Genomic DNA, 23,370 nt, shown 5'->3' with positions numbered 1-23,370 from the left:
TGCCATATGTTTGTTATCATTTATAAATTTGTTTTAAAACGTGAAATTCGGAGAATGTGGAAGTGTCATAGCAACAGCGTATATCACTGTAATTAAACAATTTAAATATTTCATATCCCTGGAGATATAAATTCCATGAATTACGCGTATTTATTCAGATATCAGAATCATTTATAACCAAAATAATAATTATAGAGAAGAAATAATTGTAAAGCATCTCTCGTTTCTATTTTTCGCGTTATATTTTTCTGTAAACGTTATATTAATATTATATTTTTAATGATAGATTCTCTGATGTTTATCGTTTGCACATACTAGTAACGAGGCTCGCAGAAAGTGCATATCTCGCGAAAAATATAGTATATTAATTTTGTATAATTTCCGCTTGTCGAAACTTGATTTTTCGCGATGAAATTTCAATTTGGACTTCCTGCGAATAACCGGCGAAAAATTGAAATAGCGATTCGATCTTGCAAAAAGAATCGGTTACTTTGCATGAGGAAGTTTCGAAGATCTATGAATTAATGCGTTCGTCGATAGTATTTCGTTTCTCGTTTAAAATCAAATTATTATGCTTAAACTGACCGTATATATTTTGTCGTCTCTCCATTATTGCGTTGGAATTAACGATAATTCGTATGAAATTTGCGGCGGCGATATCGATTCGTATCGACGATACCTTTAATCGCTTTCACGCGCGAGATTCATCTCACGCGGGTTATTCGCGGAATTTTCGATATTCGTCGGTGAATATTTCGTTCGCGAGATATGTCATCAATCAATTCCGATGCCGCATCGAGGTATTTTTTGACGTATCTCCGACCCCCTCCCTTATATTGTAACGAGAGCTCAAGACACTTACGTTCCGTGACGCGGGGGCGGTTCGTGAAATTTATCGCTTTAATACGCGACGACCATACATGACATTATGACGTACGAGAATAACTTATCTCGCGATCGCAGTCGTGACGTATCACAAAAGAAACGATATTTATGTCTTAACCGAAATGTTTATTAACACTGTCGATTATGAAATATATTGTTAATTGAAGTTATATATATTTTCAAGTTTTATATATATTTATCAGTTATATATACTTAATTATATCAATCAATATTAACTCTTTGATTCAAAAAGCTTAAAAATTTACTTACAGTTTTATATCTGCGCTCATTCCTCGACATTGATATTTGAAAATCTTACTATCCATGCTTTACTCTTTATCAACATGGTGTCTATTGAATACGAAAATAGAAGAAAGACTTTTAAATTCTCTTTATACGGATTCTTTTTTATTCGAAAAAAAAAATTCGATCCGACTAGAAAAATTCGATTCGACAAGACTATTCAATAAATACGTTTGAGTAATCCCGTGTTCATTAACGTTGCAACGTGACACATAATCGGAATTGTGTAATTATTCATAAATAGCTGGCGTATTATACTCGGCGGCGCGCATTTCTAATTTAAATGATCGTTAATATCGTACATTTACAACAGTATCGTCAGAGAAGATAATAATTGAATAATTTATTTCTTGAATTTCTTTCTTGGTCCTGAAAATTTCAATTTTTCAAAAAGTGAATTTTCTTTGCGATTTTTTTTTACAGACATACAAAAATAAACTATTGAGATACATACATATATACTTATGTGGACGTTCTAATATATCAAAGAATGCGCCTCCACAAATTTTGTAATTTTATTTAATGCCCCTTGATATTACCAAAGTGGATGTATGATCAATCTTTATTCTATTTCATATTTTATCTGTGCCGAAAAGTAGATACCGAAAACAACCTTATTTATGCGGGGTAACGAAAGAGTGATGGTCTGCCTCCTGCTGTGACTTGAAGTATCGCTTCGTTGAGAAATTGGCGCCCTTGTATAAGTCACTAAGAAATTCTTTAAACATTCAAACAAGAGAATATTAACAAACCAAATTTTTCGAGGTCGTATTGTATTTAAAAATTAATGCTTTGTCTTCTCTTATTTTAAATCGATCCATTTGAATTTAATTTATTACTAAATTTATTACTAAAATAATAAGAGGAAACACAAAAAAGGATTGACGCATTACTCGCAAATTTTTCTTCCTTCATGCAAAAAAAAATATTTGACGATCCATAAAGAGCATCTGATTTAAGCGCGAACGCACTAGAAGAAAAATTTTCATGGATAAACTTAATTAAAGCAAAGCGGGAATCGGCGAATAAAATCCGACGGATAAACTTGACCAATTTTAAGATTTGAGCGTAATTTTATGAATTCTTTGTCTTTAATTTTCCTTTGCAAAGTCTTTTGCGAAGAAAAGGAAGTTTAGCTTAGACTGTGCTAATCGATTTAAGCCTCTCGTTACGGCTGCTCGAGTCGAAGCTTCTTTATTTGTATTTCGTCTTGATCCTTTTCTTCTTATTACGCTTTTTAATTATTTTTTCTCTTTTCTTGAGAAAAGAGAATACTATACACGCGCGATTACGAATTGTGTGTTGCGTAAGCTGCCTTTCCTCTCATCTTTATAAAATATGTAAAAGCTTTCACTCTGTCTACGGTTGTCTGTTTTCGCGCTTTTTCATTTCAGTATTTTCTTTCTGGCTTGTCGTCCTAGGCAAGATTTTTCGCTTTTTATTTTTTCTACAACAATCTAGATTTTCTTCGAAGCCTAGCATTACAACGCAATTTTTTAAAATCATTTATTGTCTTGCTTTCTGTAAACAAACACACATTTATTTATGAATACGCTGTTTTGACTTTAAACCAGATATTTCGTAAAACGTTCAATTTACCGAAATTGACAGCAAATAGCGACGTGATTGCGCTGACGTCGCGCAATTTGAATAGTGTAAATTTTTCAAAGGGAAAACGTGCCAGTTTTTCTTTTCCAAGTCACCGCACAAGCGTGTTACTTCGTTAGGAATTTCGAGGGTGCTAATCTTGCTGGCGACAACGATTCGTAGGCAAGATATATTTTCCTCACGAATCTTTTCACGAATCTCGAGTCGGACAAGCGCGAAACGAAATGACAGCGAAAGGTGCTTTTTGATCAGCCGCGATTAGTTCGATCCAATTTCCCATTACGACAGAAAAGGGAGATTACGTCAATGGAATGGAGGAAGTAAGGGTATCGATCGAGTGGTATAAATGAAAATTTACCTCTCGACCTACGAATGAAAAGATTGAAGGGCAGGAGATAAATGTCGTAGGATACACAAGAGAATAGCTTAGACGAGAAATTTCAGTGTCGCTGAAACGAGAAATGGGGAATCTGTGGAAACGAGTTATCGGGCCAATTTGCTCCGTTTCGGACAATCCTATAATTGATCCAACATGTATGAGCGTAACATTGGCAGCGACGAACGAGTCGCGAACAAAGAGCCGGGCTAATTTGGAGAATTCAGTCGCAGTTGTCCAACGGCCATTGTTACTACAGCCTCACTGTTTCCATTTCAAGAGTAACGCCGCAACATACACATCGAGGTTTGGCCGCGATCGTGAGAAATTGAGACCGATTCACACGTTTACACGAGTCGATTGTACGGCAATTAAAAATCGATTATTAAAATATATCTTTACAAAATTAAAGTGTAGAGTTTGTCGCAGATTGAGATAATGAATTTTTGCGATACACTCCCATATTCTTTGATTAATCATACATATTTATGTATATCTCTCTGTGGTGTACTAAAGAGATTATTTTCTACATTCTCGTTCGTTTCTCAAATGAGAAGCTGGGAAATTTTATTTAAATCGCGTTATCTCGTGACTTATTATCTACCATTAAATGGATGTCTATTTATGCCTCGCAATTTTATGCAAAAGCATTTACTTGTGTTAATGGAGCGCCGCGCGTTTTTTGCGACGATACCTGTATTTATAGTTAATCATGGTGAAAGCACCATTGACGCGAAGTTTATGTTAGTTGAACGAGCTTGGTGAATCGCCATACAAAATTTACATGCGTCATAACGCGTGATGTATTAAATTATCTAGATCACCGAGCGCTTGTACCGAGCATACGTATTTTTCTATATGCATATTTTCTGCCGTATCATATATATGCAGATGATCATCTTTCCACACTGGCTTTTTAAACGATATTTTACAGTGAGTAGTTTAACTTAAAAATTATATGAGTAGTTAACTTAAAAATTAACGGTTGACAGCTCGTTTTTTCTTAATGTTGCTATAAAAATTTTAATGTCCTATTTTTCGATCTTTTTTTTTTTTTTTTTTTTTTACGAAAAACATGCTCGTATATTCCAAATGAAATTTTGTCGAATAAATGCATTCTTGAAAATTATGTATCATGATTTCTCATTGTAATTGAATGGCGAATCAATTTTATGAAGATTCCCTCCTTCCTTTCATATGACCCGTTCCGGCGAACAACGATGTTGTTGTATAAATAAAGATAGAACAGGCCGGGTTTAAGTAATCCGTTTATCCGTGATTGGATTGCAGGCGATTCCGTAGATATGCCAAGATTCTCTTCTTTTCTCGAAACAGTCGCGTTGAAGGGGATTCGATTAAACAGTATTTTCATGACGCATTCCATTATGCATTGCTAGTTTCGGAGATTTAAGCAGCCTATTATTAATTTTTTTAATTTATCACATTTTGTCTCACTAATCAGTTTCTGACTATAATCATGATTTTTTTATATTAGATTGTTTTACGCTATTAAATGTCTACTTTTGTTCAAAATTAATAGCGGAATTAAATATATCAAATTTCATCTTCCTATAAGATAACATTTCTTGAAATTCTATAATTCTCTTTTAATCACATAGTTAGATCAATTGGATGTAATGTGATTGAAATTATTTTTCTTATTATCACTTGACATAAGCCATCCAAGTATGGGTTTTATATTAATCTATCAAATTAGATAAAAATGCGATAAAATGTTTGGGACAAGGAGACTCCCTTTAGAATGATACACGTTTATCCGTTGAAAATGACTCAAGACCGCGAGCTTTGTTGCGATAGAAGAACGAACTATATCGTTTTACTATCGTGCGAATGGCGCATAAATCTCTCCGCGTGACTTGTTTCGCGAGCGTAACGCAAACTAACGGGCTTCCACTACGAAACAAGATGCACGATTAATAGCGTACTTTACGCAAGTTGCGCGTGTGTAGATGACGCTACGCTAAAATTTACGCGCTAAAATCATAAATAAAAGCTTTCGCTGATGCGCGCGCGAACACAACAATTTGTAATATTGCGATCTTTGTGAAAAGATTAGGCCGGCACGTGGGCTATGCGAGCTTGACGCAAGTGTTAATAGCCTTGCGTGACTTTAAATTATGAAGCACGTACAGATGAGCTTGCCAGATAAGTCACGCGTTTTACCGGTTTTATCCCCGACGCCTCGCAACTTTATTAATATATATTCTATATTAATATGCATGTAGCATGTGTAATGAATATCTTTAAATATAATTTTTTAAATATAATTAACGTTTTCATGATGATATTCATGGAGAAGCATAATATGCTCGGTTAAGTGTAGATTTATATAAAGTATCTGAATATATCATTTTGTAAGGTTCAACATATTATGGCAAATCTTTAAAATATACAGGCAATTATTTTTATTATTAAAATGGATTAAAGTGTCGAAGGCAAAATATGTATCTTTATTCTTTTCTAAAGCACAGCATCAATCGTATTGTGAACGCGATAATATTTTTTAAATAATATTGTTGCATATATACATATATATATAATTTTTGTAACAAGTGATCAAATGATTTTTTCTTAAGTAATCAATAATTACTGCACGTTGAGAAAAACTGTTACCGACATCTATTTTTGTCGCAAAATTGTTTCAAACTCATTGCTCGATAATTTTTAATTCTACCTTGAAATCGAGTTAAAATTTTTATTTAGTCCTTTCGCTTATAGCATACGAAATGTGCAAGAATAATTTCCTCCGGGAAAACCCGCCCCAACATAAGAGGGTTCGATATCGGTTCATGTATGTAGAAAGAAATCGGAGATAGAAGAAACGGATCTATTTGCAAGGCTCATTGAAAATAATACTGTTAGGACAAAGTAATCGATTCTCAAAAGGAGAACATACCTAAATAAACATTTGAAAATGTCTTATGCTGATGAAGTTTTATTTGAACGAAAGACACAACTTCTTGCGGAAAGCTTACAATTGTATTCTTTGCTGACGAAAGTTTGGTAGTCGAAAGAATTTATCGCGAAATATCGCGGATAAAAATAGATGCGATTCGGAATAATTTCGAGAAATTACGGGAATGTTATTTTAAGAAGGTCTAATTTTTTTTCTTGCGTTCGCTTGCTATTTCAATTTGGAAATTGCGAAACTCAATTACACTTGCTATCAAGCTGCGATTTTAATCGCACGAACTTTCGCTTCGCTCCTCGTTTAACGCATATTTTATGTAGAAGATAATATACGCTCGCTTGTATATATCGATAGCTCCGGGGAAGATCGATTATAACGCCAATATATCGCAAATGCTTCGAGACGTAACATATACAATCCGTTCTCTTTCCATATGGAAGAGTCTACCAGGATTTATAGCGGAAATTTTTCACCTACAAATCTGATCTACATTCTAGCTGTTCGATTGTGATAAAATTTAATTTGCATTATTATATCCTTAAGAGATGTGTCTTTCAAGAATAACCTTAAAACAATCGGTTAACTTGACGCTGATTAATAAGTTTTATCGCTCGCGCTCGCGTTTATAAAAGGTCTTCTGCCTTTAAGTAATACTCACCAAATGAATCTTGATAACGCGCAAATTTGGGTCATGTGTTCAAATAACGTTTTTAATCCAGAATAATTTCAAGATATATATAAATTTTGAACATGGTAACTTATGAAGAATTTAAAATTACAAAAAAAAAAAAAAAATGTTTCCATTTTGTAAGTTTATTCCTACAGTTAATGTTCAAAATGTATTCAGGCGTCGTAAAATTTTTTATAACAAAAATTTACTTTCTGCTACGTGTGTAGATACACTAGGCAAATAGAAAAAAAGTAGGGGAATTTGTATACATTAGCTTCTTTGCATATTATTTTCGCAAAAAATCATACTAGAAAGAGACGAGTTCTTTCTACTGTGAGTTCAACTTTTGCGGGCAAATCACTTTCCGGCGTAACACTTCAGAGAAATAATGACTGCGCATAGAATTATATTAACATATAAATATGTAGTTATCTCTTCAATTTCATTCAGACTAGCATAAATATATTTTTTGATTTCTAAAATTTAATGTAATTAAATGCAAAGTATGTTGTCTTGTATTTTTTGTTAATAATCTTTCATTATTTTGGTCATATATCCGTCTATCAGCATCCTGAATTCGGAATTGCATGTTTTTTTTCTTATTTTATTTAATTGAATTAAACTTATGTTTGAATAATTTATCAAAAACGTTCTTGTTTTCGAGAAAGTAATTCTCTATTTTTGGAATCACGTAATCCGTTCGAGGTAAGTTAAGAAAAAAGACTTAGAAAAAAGTATTTAGAAAGTAAATCAAAGTTCTGTATCTTTAGCTCGAGGCTTTTTAGACGTCCATTAATTTTCTTCTTCTTTCTATGCTTCCATGGTGGAACAAAGGGGTTTAAATCAGCTTTCGATTACATCAACGCTATAAATGACCGTAAAGTCTCTCCTAGTAAAGCGTAACCGAGCGTTCTCCTCTGATTCTAAGAAGATTTGACATTTTCTCTAATTTTTTATTTTTTTTTTTTTTTCGACTGCCCAGTTTCTGAAGAATTTTTTAAAAGTTCTTTTTTTAAATGATTAAATTTATTTTACAGTTATACCGTATATCTGTCATATTTTCTTTTGATTTATTTTGAGGATATTAAAATGATCTCACTTATCATATCTATATTCCATTATCTTTATGTAAAGAAGCTTATATAATGAAATGGATTTAAGATAGTAATTTAGATGCGGGAAAGCGATGTAGTTTTACTTTAGCGAGTATACATTATATGCATACATTAGACTTACGTTTTAATACACACCCGTGTATGTTACATAAACCGTGACATAAAGTAGCTTTTAGTTGCGAGTGCAATATTTGATGAAATGCCGAATGAGATAAACTGATGTATCCTTTGTGAATGCATTTAAGACATTTGTAGACGATATTAATTATTATTAGCGCGTTTAGTAAAAGGAGATATGAACGAGGATGACTTTGTGCACTTGAATTATCGCTTAACGATGACGAATAAAAAGAAATTTGTTGCGCGATGGGATCGATGTAAGACGAAACTGACGATAATCCCGATGGGGGTTGCTCGTGGATCGTTATTGCGGGAACATACCTGTTCATCGGCCATCCCGCCCTCGTACATGCTTCCTCGTCGATAATACACCGCTGGCATACAAAAGTTCAACGATACGAACCCACCGGGGCTCGATCTACAGTCTTAATACGCACTACAATACGTCTTTGCGTAATCGCTACCGTATTAATTCTAATATACTGTATTCTTAAGGTCGTTTATTATTGTGCCTGTCACGATTGTTTTGTCAATTATATCTCCGTTTTATTTCCCGCTGCGCTCCTTAATCATTGGCCTTTCGCTCCAAGTATGACCAAAATATACTATGAATTGTCAACGTCATTAAGATATGTGTGCTCTTTTTTCTTATACATATAGAAATATTACTTGTCCGCCTCTCCTTCTCTCTTATTCTCTCTTTCGGTGCAGGTGATCTCGTGTTCGTTAACAAGTGATAATTTCGAAACTCCTCGATATATTCCGTTTTTTCTTAGGCCGTTTTTACGCGCGGCGGACGATGATGGTGAGAAAAATAGACGCGCGTGCGACAGTTGAGTCATATATACAATATATATATAATATATGTATATATCTATATATCTGCAGGAAGATCACTGGGGTTGTTTAGGCTGCTGCTACAGGTCCAGAACTTGTTCTCCAGGTCGCCACTCGGAGCCGAGCTCGCGCTTGCAAGTTTGCCGTCACCCTCTCGACGAGGTGTATGACCCGTCGATGGCGAAGCAAGATTCAGCCTCTCTTCGCCACTTTCCTCTCTCTCTCTCTCTCTCTCTCTCTTAGGCCTCTCTTCTAGTTTTGTCCCTCTCCTTCAAACGATCGTTGACACGCTATTTCGATGACTATAGTAGAATCGCTCACTTTGTAGAGTCGAGGATTTTCTCTCCGCCGTCGCGATGCCCGGCGTATCTCGGCAACTCCGAATTTCGACGTGCTCCAATAATCGTTATCCTCGTTCTCTCTCGCCAATCTCTATCTCCTCTTCTCTGTCGCGAAGGAATGGAACTGTCGTGAAATGAGGGATTTTCGGAAAATCGCGAGATTACGACAATCGCGTTCAGACTGTGCGAAGAGTGGTCGGCTTCCACGCGGATTGGCGATTGGTACTCGACGACGACGACGACGATGACTGCCGCTCGTTGTTAAGGGTACACGACTCGCTGCTGTCTCGCGTGCGCGCGTACACAATGTGGCGACATGTGGGTGAGCACCAGCGCGCGATTTTTCTCCGGCGTTTCTTCCTACTAACTCGCGTGTATAGTTATACGCGCATGATGCGCGACATGTGTACGTCTATGTCTGTATATGTCTCCAGAGGATATGAATGTGGTGCGTGATATGTCGTACGCGTGTGCGCGTACTTAGCACACGTGTCCGTAACGCGAGTACGCGATACCTCGTTTCGCGAGAGGGTGAGCGATTGAGCGAGTAGATGGAGCGTATCTATATGCGGGGAGGGTGCTATATGTGCGTATATATATATATATATATATATATATGTATGTGTGTGTGTGTGTGTGTGTGTGTGTATGTGTGCGCGCGAGGACGACGGAGCGCGTGTGTCGGCTTCGAGAGAAACAGGTACCGGCCTGTCGAGTGCCTAGGGGAAGACTGGACTCGGGGAAACGGCGACGGCGACTCGCTGTGGCAGGATCCACACGGGGAACGGGTGTGCGCGGCTGTGTGTGAATCGGTCTCGCTCCCGCACAAGACTTCCCACCCCGAATCCATCTATCGTTCTCTCGCTCTCGCTCCCGTCCTCGCTCAGAGCTCAAGCTCACCGCTCTCTCAGTCTGCTGCGTGAACGAACCAACGGTTGCCGGAGCACAGGCGCGCTGCTGCCTCTCCCTCTATCTCTCTCCCTCTTTCTCTCTCTCCGCACCGAGCGAGAATCAATACGTCGGCAGGTCCATACTTTCGCCCGCGAAATCTCAATTTTTCCCGTCGACGTTTGATTCGAGAGTCGCCTTATTCCCGAGACCTTGGTCCACGAACAGGCTTGTGTGCCCTCGTGCGTAAACGGCGTCGGGGATGACTCGGCAGTGCTTTTTGTGGCTCGACGAATTGCGTTTTTGCAAACTCGTGACGCATCGTGTTCCGCAAGGGAACATTCGCTTTTTACCTCCCTTGTCTCGACCGGCTGAAAAGCGCGGGAGATTCTTGTTTCCAGAATTCGAGGGTTCGATAAAAATCGGGAGTTGGTAGGGATGGTAATTTTTTATGGCAGCATAAATTCTTATCGTAAAAATTTGTGTGAAGGAAAGACACAAAGGAATAGATAGTTTCACAGATTTATGTCAAACAATTTTTTCATATCTAATCATTGTAATATATATATTTTTTTTTTATTTATAGAATATAAGTGGTACGTGTGGAGAATGTTATAAAATGCTAGAGACGTGGCTCTGGCATCAAAATTTTCAAAGAGAAATTTGAAAGCACCGTCATACTTGGCCTTTAATGTGGCTTTTCGATTCTCACATCAGTTTTAACCCACGTTCGATACTAGCATCGTCCATGAAGCGCTTCGCTAGAGCGTTATAATAAGATTGACTGGAAGTCACTCGTGATTGAAAATTAGATAATCCTACTATTATGTCTCGTGTAACGTTCTTATCTCTTTCTCGAATAGCGTAATCATAAACGTAATTACGAAGCAACATCGTTATTACATAGATATGTTAAAATTTTGAAATTTGTATGTGACTAGTATACTTTTTTAGAAACTTAAATATTGGCAATTATTGTTAACTTTAAACATAATTTAGACGTATAGAATAGCTGTAGAAACTTTATATATTTGACAGAGAAATTGCTTATTATAAGAACACTGTCTTATCAAGATAATAAAATGATGTTTGATAGGAGGGCACCGGAAATGAAATGTCGAAAAAGAGAAATATCACCTAAAAGACGAAAGGTCCGGAAAAGAAATAAAGAAGAAAATTAAACGAGAAAAAAATGACTTAGGGTAGCGAAATGGTCGAGTGGAGAATAACGTGACAACCATATATATTTCGTTATTTCGCGATAGCCTCACGGTTCTAAAAATTTCGTGTATCGAGTGACAATTATGAGGAAAAATTGCTAGATACAATAATAACAATGATTATTTTTAATATTAAAATGTTTTTCCAAGTATATATAATTGCTCTCTCTTTTTTCTCTTTCAAAATGTTCAGCCGCAATGTGTCATAACATTGTGAGATTCGTCAGTTTAAGGACAAATGCTTGCAGTGATTACAAACTTGCTAAAGACATATGTGTCATCTTTCCTGAAAGGGATATGCGGCGAGATGCACGAGGAATTGTACGCGAAATACGAGGCACGCTCGAGTGGAAGGATAAAAGCCGCAAATTACAACATGTAGGCAAACAACGGGAAAGGCTCTTTAAATGATACACGCGAGGATGAACATTTCTACGAAGCATAGCGAGACTGCGACGCGTCGCGTTAAATAAGCTCGCGTCGTAAAAGGGCTTGTATATTTTATATAAATACAATTTCTCCCTGCCCCACAAGGCGCAATATTATTGATATCCAACGGAACGGGTAAAGATTGCACGGATAGAGATGCACAAGATGGTCGGCGCGGTATGTGTATTTATGGGGCCAGGTTGCAGCGGGTACATATCTTGTACCCATCTGCCGCAAACGGCTTCTGAAGTCTCTCTCTCTCTCTCTCTCTCTCTCTCTTTCTCGATAGCTTACGTATTACCTAGTACGGTATATTACCGCGCCACCGGGAATTCAATGCGAAGAATTTCATATGGCTGGCTTAACGCTCGCGTTCGAACGATTCTTCCTCTCGAATCTTCGAAATGCCCCGGTGATATATCGGCCAGGATAAATTAGGCTTCTTGGACTTCTGCTCTAAGGGGAGAGTCGCATTTAAAGCTACGTATTCGTTCCATCGCCAAGTGCTTGGTTGTTCTCGAGAACAAAGTTTGCAAGCTTTGAAAAGTCGCGCAAGCACTTCTCCGAGTCTTTTGTATCTAGGACGAATGTTGTTCTCACAGTAAGTTGACAACAAAAAAACATGGCATGGACCGAAAGCGAAAGGAAGCTAAACTTCCTGTAATAAAAAGCAAAAACGAAAATTGCGAAAAACAAACGTAAACAGTATTAATGATTGCAAATTAATTAAACTCGTGAATTAAATTGATTTATTTTTTGTTCCTATTTATTGTTTATATTTATATTTTTTTTTATTTATTTTTTATTTATGTAGTAAGAAGTAACATTCCGTATGTTATTTTTCAAATTAATCGATTTCATGTCTTTTAAAAATTATATGACATTTTAATTATATGACAATTTATTTTATAATATTGCGCGACGGAACGACATACATGTGACGCGACAAAATAATTCTATTGAAGAAATTTATTGGCGACGTTCCAAACTGGATTGATTCCAAGAAAATCTTTCGGTATGATACACGCGTAGATTTTATACTGAAAGAATATCTGATATCTGTAATTTCCTGAGATCCATTTAATCTTAGATTAAGCAAAGTTCATTTCATTCTGCATTGATCTAGAAAACTTTGCTTTGTTCGTCGAACGAATTCCATTTTTACGGGATCTTCCGTCTTTCGCATTAGATGCATCAGATTCAGGACATACTTTATTATGAAGAAAGTCTCTAGAATCGTAACAGATTAATCAACTATAATGAGAAACTTCAAGAAGAAAAGACTCGAGATGATTCACTTTACTTTTATTATAGCAAAAAATCAACACAATTTTTAAGTATCTGATTTTTTCAAAAGATTTAAAAAAGAAAAATAATATTACAGTAATATATATATATAATATTTCATGTACATTTATTATAAAATCCCCTGGTATATTAGGGTATATTACACCTTCTTTTATTTTGACTTTAATTAGATGGCTTAAGGAAAATTTTTATGACAAATATAAAGTCTGTTGCACATAAATGCTGGAATCTATACATGTCATTCCAAGCTGCACGTTGTTCGGTTAGTATACAGAGTATATCTCTATTTATGGAGTTCTGTTGCTCGCTACAAGCATGTCAGATGCGATACGTGTTTTATGCGCCGAAGGGAAACATAATCCGTAACGAGTTACGATCGAAGACCGTTTTACGCTTCTTGCATATATGAGTAACCCGCAAATGTCACATGTTATTTCTTTCAATGATTTGCAATAATAAATTTGATAAAATCCACGATACTATTTTCTCAGGAGAAGAATGTATTTAAATGCATTTGTAGAAAAATAAGGAAAAGTTTAATTTTGTTACTATCGAGAATAATTTTAATTAGATGATATTTTTCCATCTATAATTGTTTGTAAAAATTCACTAGGGTAAATGAAATTGTAAATTATTAATCAGAAAAGTGATAGCGACCACGAGAAGCATGTAAACAGACATCCGATTATTGGACCGAAAAGCTCCAAGTGCGTCTGTAATTTTTTAAGTGTGTATATCTGTATTTTGTATATGTTATATATATATATATATATATATATATATATAATAAGTTGTAAATAATTACATTTCTGCCATAGTTTAACACTTGGCCATTTATGATAAAGACTATTTATCTCTTTAGCACACGGATGTCGTCGTATAGACGACACTGTAAAGTCATGCTTAGCCGATCATGTGTGTGAAGCTTCTACAAAAAAACAAACAAATAACAATACAAAAACATTGTTGACATTTGCAAACTCGAGGAATAACGTTGCTCTCACTCTAAGTGTTCTGCTCTATCCACATGGAACAATCAATCGCTTACATCGCTAGTCATCTATGTGTATAATTCTAAGGATAACACATCACATTTAGCCGCAGGTACTTTCGACACTGCCTAGGACTTACCATCGATGAGCCCATTATATCTATGTATGAAACTCAATTTCGTTTCTTCCGTCGAAGACGTGCCTAAAAACATACATTCCCGTTCAGTGAGAAACATCAAACCTCGCCCGGTCGCGCGCTTATTATATCGCGGATTAAAAATAAAAAGAGAAAAAAACGTTGGCGAAAATGGCCGGAGATATTCCGGAGAATACCAGAGTGGGAGAAAAGAGGATGTGCGGAAAAAAAAAATCCAAAATGTGTCTTTATATATAGTCTGAAATGAGCAACATCTCTTTTCTCCGATAACGAAGCTCGTCGTCTTATCGTCGGTTATTATCGAGATCGGCAGCGATCGCTAATTGTTAATTTTTATACGATGACTCGCGCGCGCGCACTATATAATCTACCGTTTGGAAATTATTCGATTTAGGCTCGGCGCGCAACATTTGGCATATCGTATCGAGTGGGCGTGGAGGCTTGAATATCAAATGGCTACGAAACTAACCGACAACGCAACAACTATGCGAATAAAAGCTATCGGAAAAACGTGTGCGGGAGGCGCACTTCGTCTCGCCTTTCTTTGTCGACTCGACCCACTTTGAGCTCGAGAGTCCGACATTTTTCTTGTTTGACATTTGCGGTCGGCGCATCATTCGCGGCAGACTTTGTTGCGCTTGCTGTCAAGTGCGATTCGCTTTTATACGCGGCTGAAAGTCGCGGGTGTTTCTCCCTTCGTTGGTTTGCTTTTAGAGACTATAAATGGTGACATCTCTCGACAGCTGCGGTAATGGCGGCATTGACGAAAGTATCATCGATGGTCTTGTGAGTGACGCGTGATGCCCGTAATGTCAATGACCGTAATCAATCTGGCAGTCGTGATCGTCCTTCTATCTTTCGGCATAAGTGTCGCGATAAAGTTCGTATAATAAAAGTTATCGCACGAGATAATCGCGAACGTGTCTCGAAATAATAAAGTGCAGTTAAATTGCTTTCGTCATGCGCGTCGCGTATCGTTTGATCTTGTTTTTCGCCATTTCATTGAGAAAATGCCCGCGTCTCTTTCTATTCTACGTAGTTTCAATTTCATCTTGTCACCGCAACTAGGTCGGATCTTCTTCGATAAATATTATGTTTAATGCCCGGAGCGTTTTGCTCGAGTTTGTTCTTATCAAGCAATACCCTCGAGGCAGAGACATAGACGATCATTTTTTAGCTTAATTATCAGAACCGTGTGTATCTTGACAGCGAAACTATTTTCTCTGACAATATTCCGCTATATATCGGAAATGAATACGTTTACTTTATTGCGCTTTAACTTAAGCTTTTGTGTGAAAAGTTCAAAGAATTTACAGAGTTGAGATATGTTTAATTTTTGGAATAAATATGTATAGTGTTTGTTCTTACGTTTTTATGACGTGATGTTTTACATTGTTCGGAAGAAAGTTTATTTCATCGCGGTAATTCCGCTCTTTTGTCCGGATTTTAACTCGGATACTTTTAGTCCATCCTTTTGAACGAGCATATAATTTCTCGACGAGAATGTTATCTATATTGCGTTCATCCCATGTTCATCTCGACGTCAAAGAAAATCAACTTTATATAGGATATTTTCGCGAAGAATTTCCCTTTCTTGTTCGCGATATAATTTTCTTTTAGAAAATTATAATAAAAACACGTCGTGTTGTAACACGAAAATCAAAATTTTAAAGATTCTTATTATTAATCAATTTTTCGTAGATTAAATAATTTTTCTCCTTCTTTTTCCCTTCTCCTCTTTCTCTCTGCATGATAAACAGGACTATAACAAAGAACATGATAATCGCTTTTTTTAATGTTTGTTTTTCTTAGTTATTATTCTACTGCTGTTGAATTTTCTTACACAATTTTCAGCACGTGGTGTTGAATTTTCTTCCTGACGCATAATAGAACAGATTTAATATAACATGAATGCAGTATATGAAGCAAAAGTATATTTTGTATAACAAAACATGTAGAGATACACAGTATGATAGATAATGAGAGGAATGAAGAGAGAAAGAGAGGGAAGGGGAAAGGCAAAGAGAAACAGAGAGAGAAAGAGAAAGAGGGAAATATTTCTGAATGTTAATTGTGTGTGTGTGAAAGGTCAAAGAGCAAACCAGTACTGCGCGAAACAAGATATCTACCACAGGCGTATTAAAGGACTGTCATCCGTTTTTACGTCAATGATGAATTATTACTTTTATTAATCAATACATCATATATGCACTGTACGTTATATTGTTCTTTTCTCATTGTTATGCTCGCGCGAAAAAGATTTAATTCTATGCGTTTATGTATTGGAAGATAAAAAAAAAAGCGTATAGCTTGCATATTTTCTCTAGCGTAATTCAAACTTTGGCAAATTTTTTTTATCGATTATTTAGATCGAAAATATTTTCATTCCATTTGCCAATAAATTTTTGTTAGAATTATTTCAAGTTAGAATTAGTTTCGGGCCGGCCGTGGTCGCTTTGATTTAATAAAAAATAATTTCTTAAATCGCATTAAGCATAAAAATATAATATTGAGATATTAGTAATGAGTAAAGAGATAGTAATCAGTGATCGTATATTCGAATTTTACGTTACAAATGTCTATCCTGTATATTATCTATTTTTCTTTGGCCACATCTTTTTTTGCCGACACAAGTTTTTTAATGATCGTCGCATATATTTCCTCCGAATTATTTGCGATCCCGTACTTTAGTTCACGTTTCTCCATTTCTCTCTCTCTCTCTCTCTCTTTCTCTTTCTCTCTCTCTACCTTTTTTTTTATTATAATAAAACGAACTCTGCACAATGCGAAGGCGTCGAGAATGCTACGACGCTTCTATCGAGCGGTCTCTTCGCTTAAAGCTTGAAAGCTAAGTGAAGATCGTGGCCAGGTGGTGAAATTTCCCGACAAAATGGCTGTTTTCCGCGCCACCTTCTGTCACTGGCTATTGTAAAGAGTTTTGCTAGTTATATATATATATATATGTATATATATATATACTTTAAAGATTTTTGAAACGTCGAATTTTAACAGAATATTTCATTTCGCGATATGAGAAATTTTTCATATTTCCACCAAATTATTCGCGTCAAGTTATTCTCGAATTTTTAATAATCGAACATACACAAAAGTTTTGGCTAGTGTACAGTAATATTAGCAAGCTGAAATATAGCGAAAAGATAAAATTAAATAGCCAGAGCAATTAAAATTTAAATTAAAAATCTTGGTTTATTCAGATTTAATTTTCCAAATTTATATTATTTTGTGCATTTTGCTTGCATTGAAAATCATTAGAGTTGAAATACTGCCAGATTACTACTAAATGACGTTAATAACTAGATAATTAGAATTCTTTTATACAAATACTTCAGTTGAATAATTTCTAGCGGGATTATTGATGATTGAAACGCAATTAATATACACCTGTCATATTAATTGTCAGTACAAAATACTTTTCTAGAAAAAGCTTAAACGATGCACGCCAATCGATGTGACTTATTCTACATATGTTTCATATAAGGATAGGCGATTTTCTTTTAACTCGAAGCGGTCAACGGTACCGTTGATCGAACCAACAGGCCGACAGTCAATATTGATAGACTGGCTCCCTGGTGTGTACTTGATCCATCCTCAAATAAGAAATTCCATCGTCGTGCACGACGCATTTATTGCGCCTTGGCAAATGTCGTTCGAGGATGCAAATAGTAGTTGCGATAGTTCGTTTATTCGTTGTACATATAAAAAAAATCAAATAAATTGAACGAGAAAGTAGGAAAAATTGTATCACATGCGAGAGAAACGTTCGAGTTATGCGGAAAAATATGTCAAGTATCAACATAATTGTCACTCGACGAATTTTGGTCTCAGTTAAATGCTCATTGCGAACATACACGTTGTGTATTCCACTGTGTTCTCCACTTTGGCATTTTGAGAAGTTTTTATGATATTGACAGAATAGAAACACAGATATTCCTGCGTTAGTATATATTATGTTTTAATATTATTAGATGTTTAGTGTTTCTTTCGAAATTTTCTTTGAATAGTACAAAACGCGTAGTATAATCTAAAATTTCTATACTATTGAATTTAGCGACTTGTGATATTTTCGCACAATAATCGATATCGGAGCTGTGTGCGAAATAGTGCGGAAAGTAGTTCGAGAAAGTTCTTATCACGTCGCGATCTAAATGTTTGCGCCACGTCTATATCTAACTAATATTATGTATAAATTCGCGAAATAATGTTGCAAGAAAATTGTCTCGTATCTTGCCATTGATGAGATAGAAAGAGGAAGAATCGAGCTTAGGGAAAAGCTGTGAAAAAGTTCTGTGTTTTGCGTGAAGCTTCCAGTACGGAAACAAGAGGCAAATATTAGTCGCTATCATTCCCTATCTTCTCAGAGTCCGCGGCCATCAATCAGTAAAACCTAGTTTGAGATTAGATCGGAGATCGGGGGTTAATTGAAATATCGAAGAATGTTATTTCGGAGAAACTCTTCCTATCTTTTCTATGCTTTGTCCACCATTCAGTTCGATTAGTGGCGGTCAATATACAACGTCTAATGTGAAATCCACAATAAGTATAAAGCGAGGAGAGAGTAATGGAACTGCCACGAGAGAGATACAAAGGAAGGAGAATGATATGAATAAGGCAAATAGAAATGGGACAATTTTGGCTGGCGTGCTGCATGAGAGATGTAAGTAGATATTTTCAGCGCACTGCTGCACGATATTTGAAGCGTCATTTAACTATTTTATAGTCGCAACTAATGATAATTTTCTCTTTGAAACATATGTTGTTGTTGTAATAATAGTAGCGGCAGCCAAATTACCGTATATTTAATTGTGTCTGATATATATTTATGCACGTGTGTGTATTATAAAAAGTATATATATATATATATATATATATATCCATAGTTTCGTTTGTGAAATAGCGAAATCGCTTTTAATTATATTGGTTAGCATTTCATTGTAGTGGAATTTTCTATAATCTTTAATATTCTATATCGATTGTAAGATGATTAGAAAATTTACGAAATTATATCCCAGCATTTTGTTCAATAAGGTTTCTTTATAAAATTTTACTTATTAAAATTTATAATTATTGACTGGAAAAAGTTTAAGGGATAGAACTCTCAAAAGGTCTATGAAATTTCAAGGTGTCCGACTAGAACTATTAACGTCAAGAAGCGATTTAATGAGAGGTTACTTTGATGTGCGAACTCAATCGAAGCTTTCAAAAGTAATACCGTGAATGAAATTATTCGCGAACACCGTAATGGAATTATTATCTATTCCAAGAAAAAGAAAGAGCATAATAATCGATACACGATGCAAGTTATGAGAAATATATATAAACAGATATATGTAGAAAAGATATTAAAAAAGCATATATATTTTTTTAAGATATTGCGTCTCCTTTCTTTATAGGCGAATAATTTCTGAAGAAATATCCTTGAATTTTTTCCCGACATTCCGCAGTTTTTAAAAGAGTGATAATACAATACGGTGATTTTTCCGAATCAGGTGATTTTCGAATAGGACAGCAATGAAAATGCGCGAAGTTCACAGTTGCTCGGAAAATTGGCGGGCAGTAGAGACGGTCAATAAAAGATCGGGCGAGGAGGTTGAAATCGTGACGGAAATCGCTAAGAAAGCAGCTTAAAGCCCTGCGAAGGCTGCCAAGCAAAGTAGTAGTAGTAGTAGTAAGGGCGAAAAAGTAGAAGGTGACACTTGGGGGAAGTAAGAGGAGGGATAGAAGAAAGTCCGAGCAGGGGCGGCTAGGCGGCAGCTCTAACAAGTGGCTGCAGCTCGTAACGATCGCCCTCTGTGCCATGCACTAGCCAAGTCACTCGTACTGCACGCCCTCCTAACCCAAGGGGGTTAACCAACACACACACACACACACACACACACACACACACACACACACACACACACACACACACACACACATATACATACTAAACATATACACACGCTGCCACGCCGCCAGAAATATCGATAAACACGACACGAAGGTCGACCACGAGCGGGCGATCGGCACTCCTCTTCCATACTCTCGAAATAACCTGCGTCTATTTCCTTTTCGTTCTTCTTTTTGCTCCAGTCTCGCTGTCACGCGTTCCCGTTTTATCGATGATAATTATCGCATCAAGCGAGATTCGATCGATGTGCGTTTGCAGAATTATCGACTTTTTGTCGTCCCTTATTTTCTTTGTTTTTCCTTGCAGTTTTTTTTTTTTTTTTAGCATTACTATCGCGATCATCTTTAAGCTACTTGGCTGGAAATTGATGTAGGGTGTCGGATTGACGATTGTTAAATTAAGTGGAATTTTGGAAGAGAAACGAGAAGAGAAAGAGGATTCGCTCGATCTGGCCTGGCGTTTCGTTTATTTTCTCGCGTGTCTCGGGTATCACAATTTCTTCGGACACAGAGAGATCGAAGAATCCGATCCTTTCCTCTCCTTTCTTTAATACTCTTCGGGATTGTTTGCGCGAGACGTAATGGGTTTCCGACGAAAACGACGGCAGCAATCGGTCTGCGTAATCCCCTTTTTTAGACACGGTCGGCTTTGATGACGCGGTGAAAGTGTGAATTAGATCGGCCTCTCGGTTTTGTTTGGCGAAATTAACCGCGAAATGAGGTGCGGTTTTCTCAAACACTTCCCCCCTCTCTTTTCCCCCTTCCCCCCTCCCAAGATCTTAATGTTAAGGAAGAGATAGATTCGTGAGAAAGATAATTATTGGAAATATTTTGTGTCTTCTCTCTTTGAAGCGCAATAAATTCCTTTCATGAGAAGCGGAACTTATTTCCTTTTAAATTGGTAAAAAAATAATTTTTTTTTTATCTCTTGAATATTTCTTTTCTCTCTTCATTTAATGATCGTATCGCGATTATATTATATCGCAAAATTCTAGTCTGATATATTCGTTAAATCGACAGTTAATTTTCATATTTCGGCGGCATGTGGTTGACAATTCGCTACAATTTTATCAGATAATGAAAAACGAGTTTGTCAATTAATACATATATTGAAATACACGTCATTTAATTGAACGCTCATGATTTCGAATTGGTTATCCATGTTAGCGTGCATATATATGTATGTGTATATACATATATATATATATATATATATATATATACACATACATATATATGCACGCTACATGGATAACCAATTCGAAATCATGAGCGTTCAATTAAATGACGTGTATTATATATATATATATATATATTATATATATATATATTATATATATATACACACGTATTATGTACGTGAGTGCGGTCTACTGCATGCGGCGGTGCATTGTGCATTCATAGATATTTTTGTCGAAAGGATACATTTCAGCCACGTATTCCGAAAGAAAATATCATTTAATGAAAATTCTCTATATATAGATATGAGAAAACATCTAATGGCGATTATAAATTGATACAATAGTATTCTGTGACCAAAATAGAAACTTGGAATATATATTGGAAGATAGTGCATAAAGTAAATAGTTGTATTTTGCGCGTAAATAAACGTTGATAGTTCGCGTAAATAAACATTGATAGACACAACGTATAATGTTAATCGAATTAAAATTTTATTTTACATTAATTAATAGAGCTTTAAAAAAAAAAACGAAACAAGTAATTTTTAATTTCTAACTTTGCGTATTGTACATCTTTTTCACGTGTGAAATTCCTCGATCGTTCCGTGGAAATCGGGGAGGGGAGGCGGTCTATTCTTTGATCGCGAACGGTCGTTTGGAGGCCTTTGACCCGCGGTCCGCAGATCCTTGTATGCGGCTCACGTGCGTGCATCGCGCACGTGCCGGTGATTATGCAACGAGGGTGCAGCGTAAATTCGACGTAATTCCACGAAAATACCAGTGTCGGCGCCGACAAGCAGCGTGAGGTGAGCGTGCGCCACAAGAATTAAAGTGAGCAACGTAGAAGAAAAAGAGAAATGTGCAGAGAGCATGAGAGAGAAAGAGAAAGAGAGAGAGAGAGAGAGAGAGAGAGAGAGAGAGAGAGACAGGTAGAACGGAGCGAAGAAGAGAGAGAAAGATAAGAGGGTTTAGGAGAATGACAGAGACAGTGGATCACCGAAATATCTTCGTTACTCTCCGCGTATGCGGCGCGTGTTTCGTGACAAGTTGGACGTATTAAACACATGCCTGGCATCGGAATTGTCAAACTTTGCGAAATAGCATCGGATGCGCTTAATAGTGTCGCGGGGCCGACTTGACATTTGCGAATAAACGACGTGTGCGTATCCGTGCGAAGATGAGGGACGCGATCCGCGAAATTTTCTACGAGCGAGAAAGCAAAAGCGTGAAAATTGCCTCGACTATTTCTAATTTAGTGGAGTGGCGTCATAGGGAAACGTGATGCGTCTCGAGTTCTCCTCTTACGTCTCTCGCCTTTTCAATCTCCAGGAGAGATCCACCGTCTGCTTTGCCTCACGGTACACGCGCACCCATTTCGCCGTCTTGCTCTGACGTCTCGTGATCTTCATCGCGCGCGGCATTCCGATTCTCCGTTGTCGCACGCGTGATTAGGATAGCGAGAGAGAATGAGTAGTTAGGAATAACTTTTACATTTGGACAATTATCTCGATCCTTGTTAGAGAGAAAAAAATTGCGAGAGAGACGCAACGTGACATGTAGATATGTTGAATAAGCGAGAGATACGTCATGCGAGGGGAACACAGACGGAAAACGAGCGCGAGACAGTGACGGAGATACGGCGAATGAGAAAGAGAGATGGCAGTGAGAAAGAGACGGACAGTGAGAAAGAGAGAGAGAGAGAGAGAGAGAGATACAGAGAGAGAGAGAGAGAGAGAGAGATACAGAGAGAGAGAGAGAGAGAGAGAGTAAAAGGGATGCAGGCAGAAAGAGACAGACAGGAAAGAGACGGCGCGCCGCCGGTGCGAACGAAAACTCTCCGGTCGCCGCGTTTTCACGCGACCGGAAACACATCTTACCTGCTTCACTAGCGGGAGTAGTGTCTGTTCTATGCTACGGGTCTTAATCTCTAGGGTGGCTGGGTCTACGGGGTCGGGTGTCGCCATGATTCGAACACAACTCCGTGCTCCGTAGACTCGAGCCGAGGCGAGAGGGTTCGTTGCACCCCTCCTACCCCCGCCCGCGTGCCCGGCACGACTGCCACCCTCGCCCCCGCCGCGTCGCTGCTGGCCACCGAATGTAT

General features: G+C 37.0%; 1 protein-coding gene across 6 annotated transcripts in view; it reads right to left on the bottom strand.

Annotated features, from left to right (window-relative positions):
• Positions 1-23,322, bottom strand: part of LOC126856087 (alpha-catulin) — a 51,580-nt gene extending 28,258 nt beyond the window's left edge. For 4 of the 6 annotated variants that reach the window (XM_050604276.1, XM_050604278.1, XM_050604273.1 and 1 more), the window contains exon 1: positions 23,147-23,322. In XM_050604276.1, the coding sequence (XP_050460233.1) occupies positions 23,147-23,233 (87 nt within the window). In that variant the 5' untranslated portion in view covers positions 23,234-23,322. Of the gene's footprint in view, positions 1-8,330; positions 9,889-14,163; positions 14,227-23,146 lie in introns of those variants that run through there. The other 2 variants (XM_050604275.1, XM_050604274.1) reach the window with 2 other exon arrangements.
• Positions 23,323-23,370: the final 48 nt, after the last annotated feature.

The sequence above is a fragment of the Cataglyphis hispanica genome, chromosome 17 (assembly GCF_021464435.1).
Source record: "Cataglyphis hispanica isolate Lineage 1 chromosome 17, ULB_Chis1_1.0, whole genome shotgun sequence".
Classification (NCBI taxonomy): domain Eukaryota; kingdom Metazoa; phylum Arthropoda; class Insecta; order Hymenoptera; family Formicidae; genus Cataglyphis; species Cataglyphis hispanica.
This window is presented reverse-complemented; position numbering and strand designations above follow the sequence as displayed.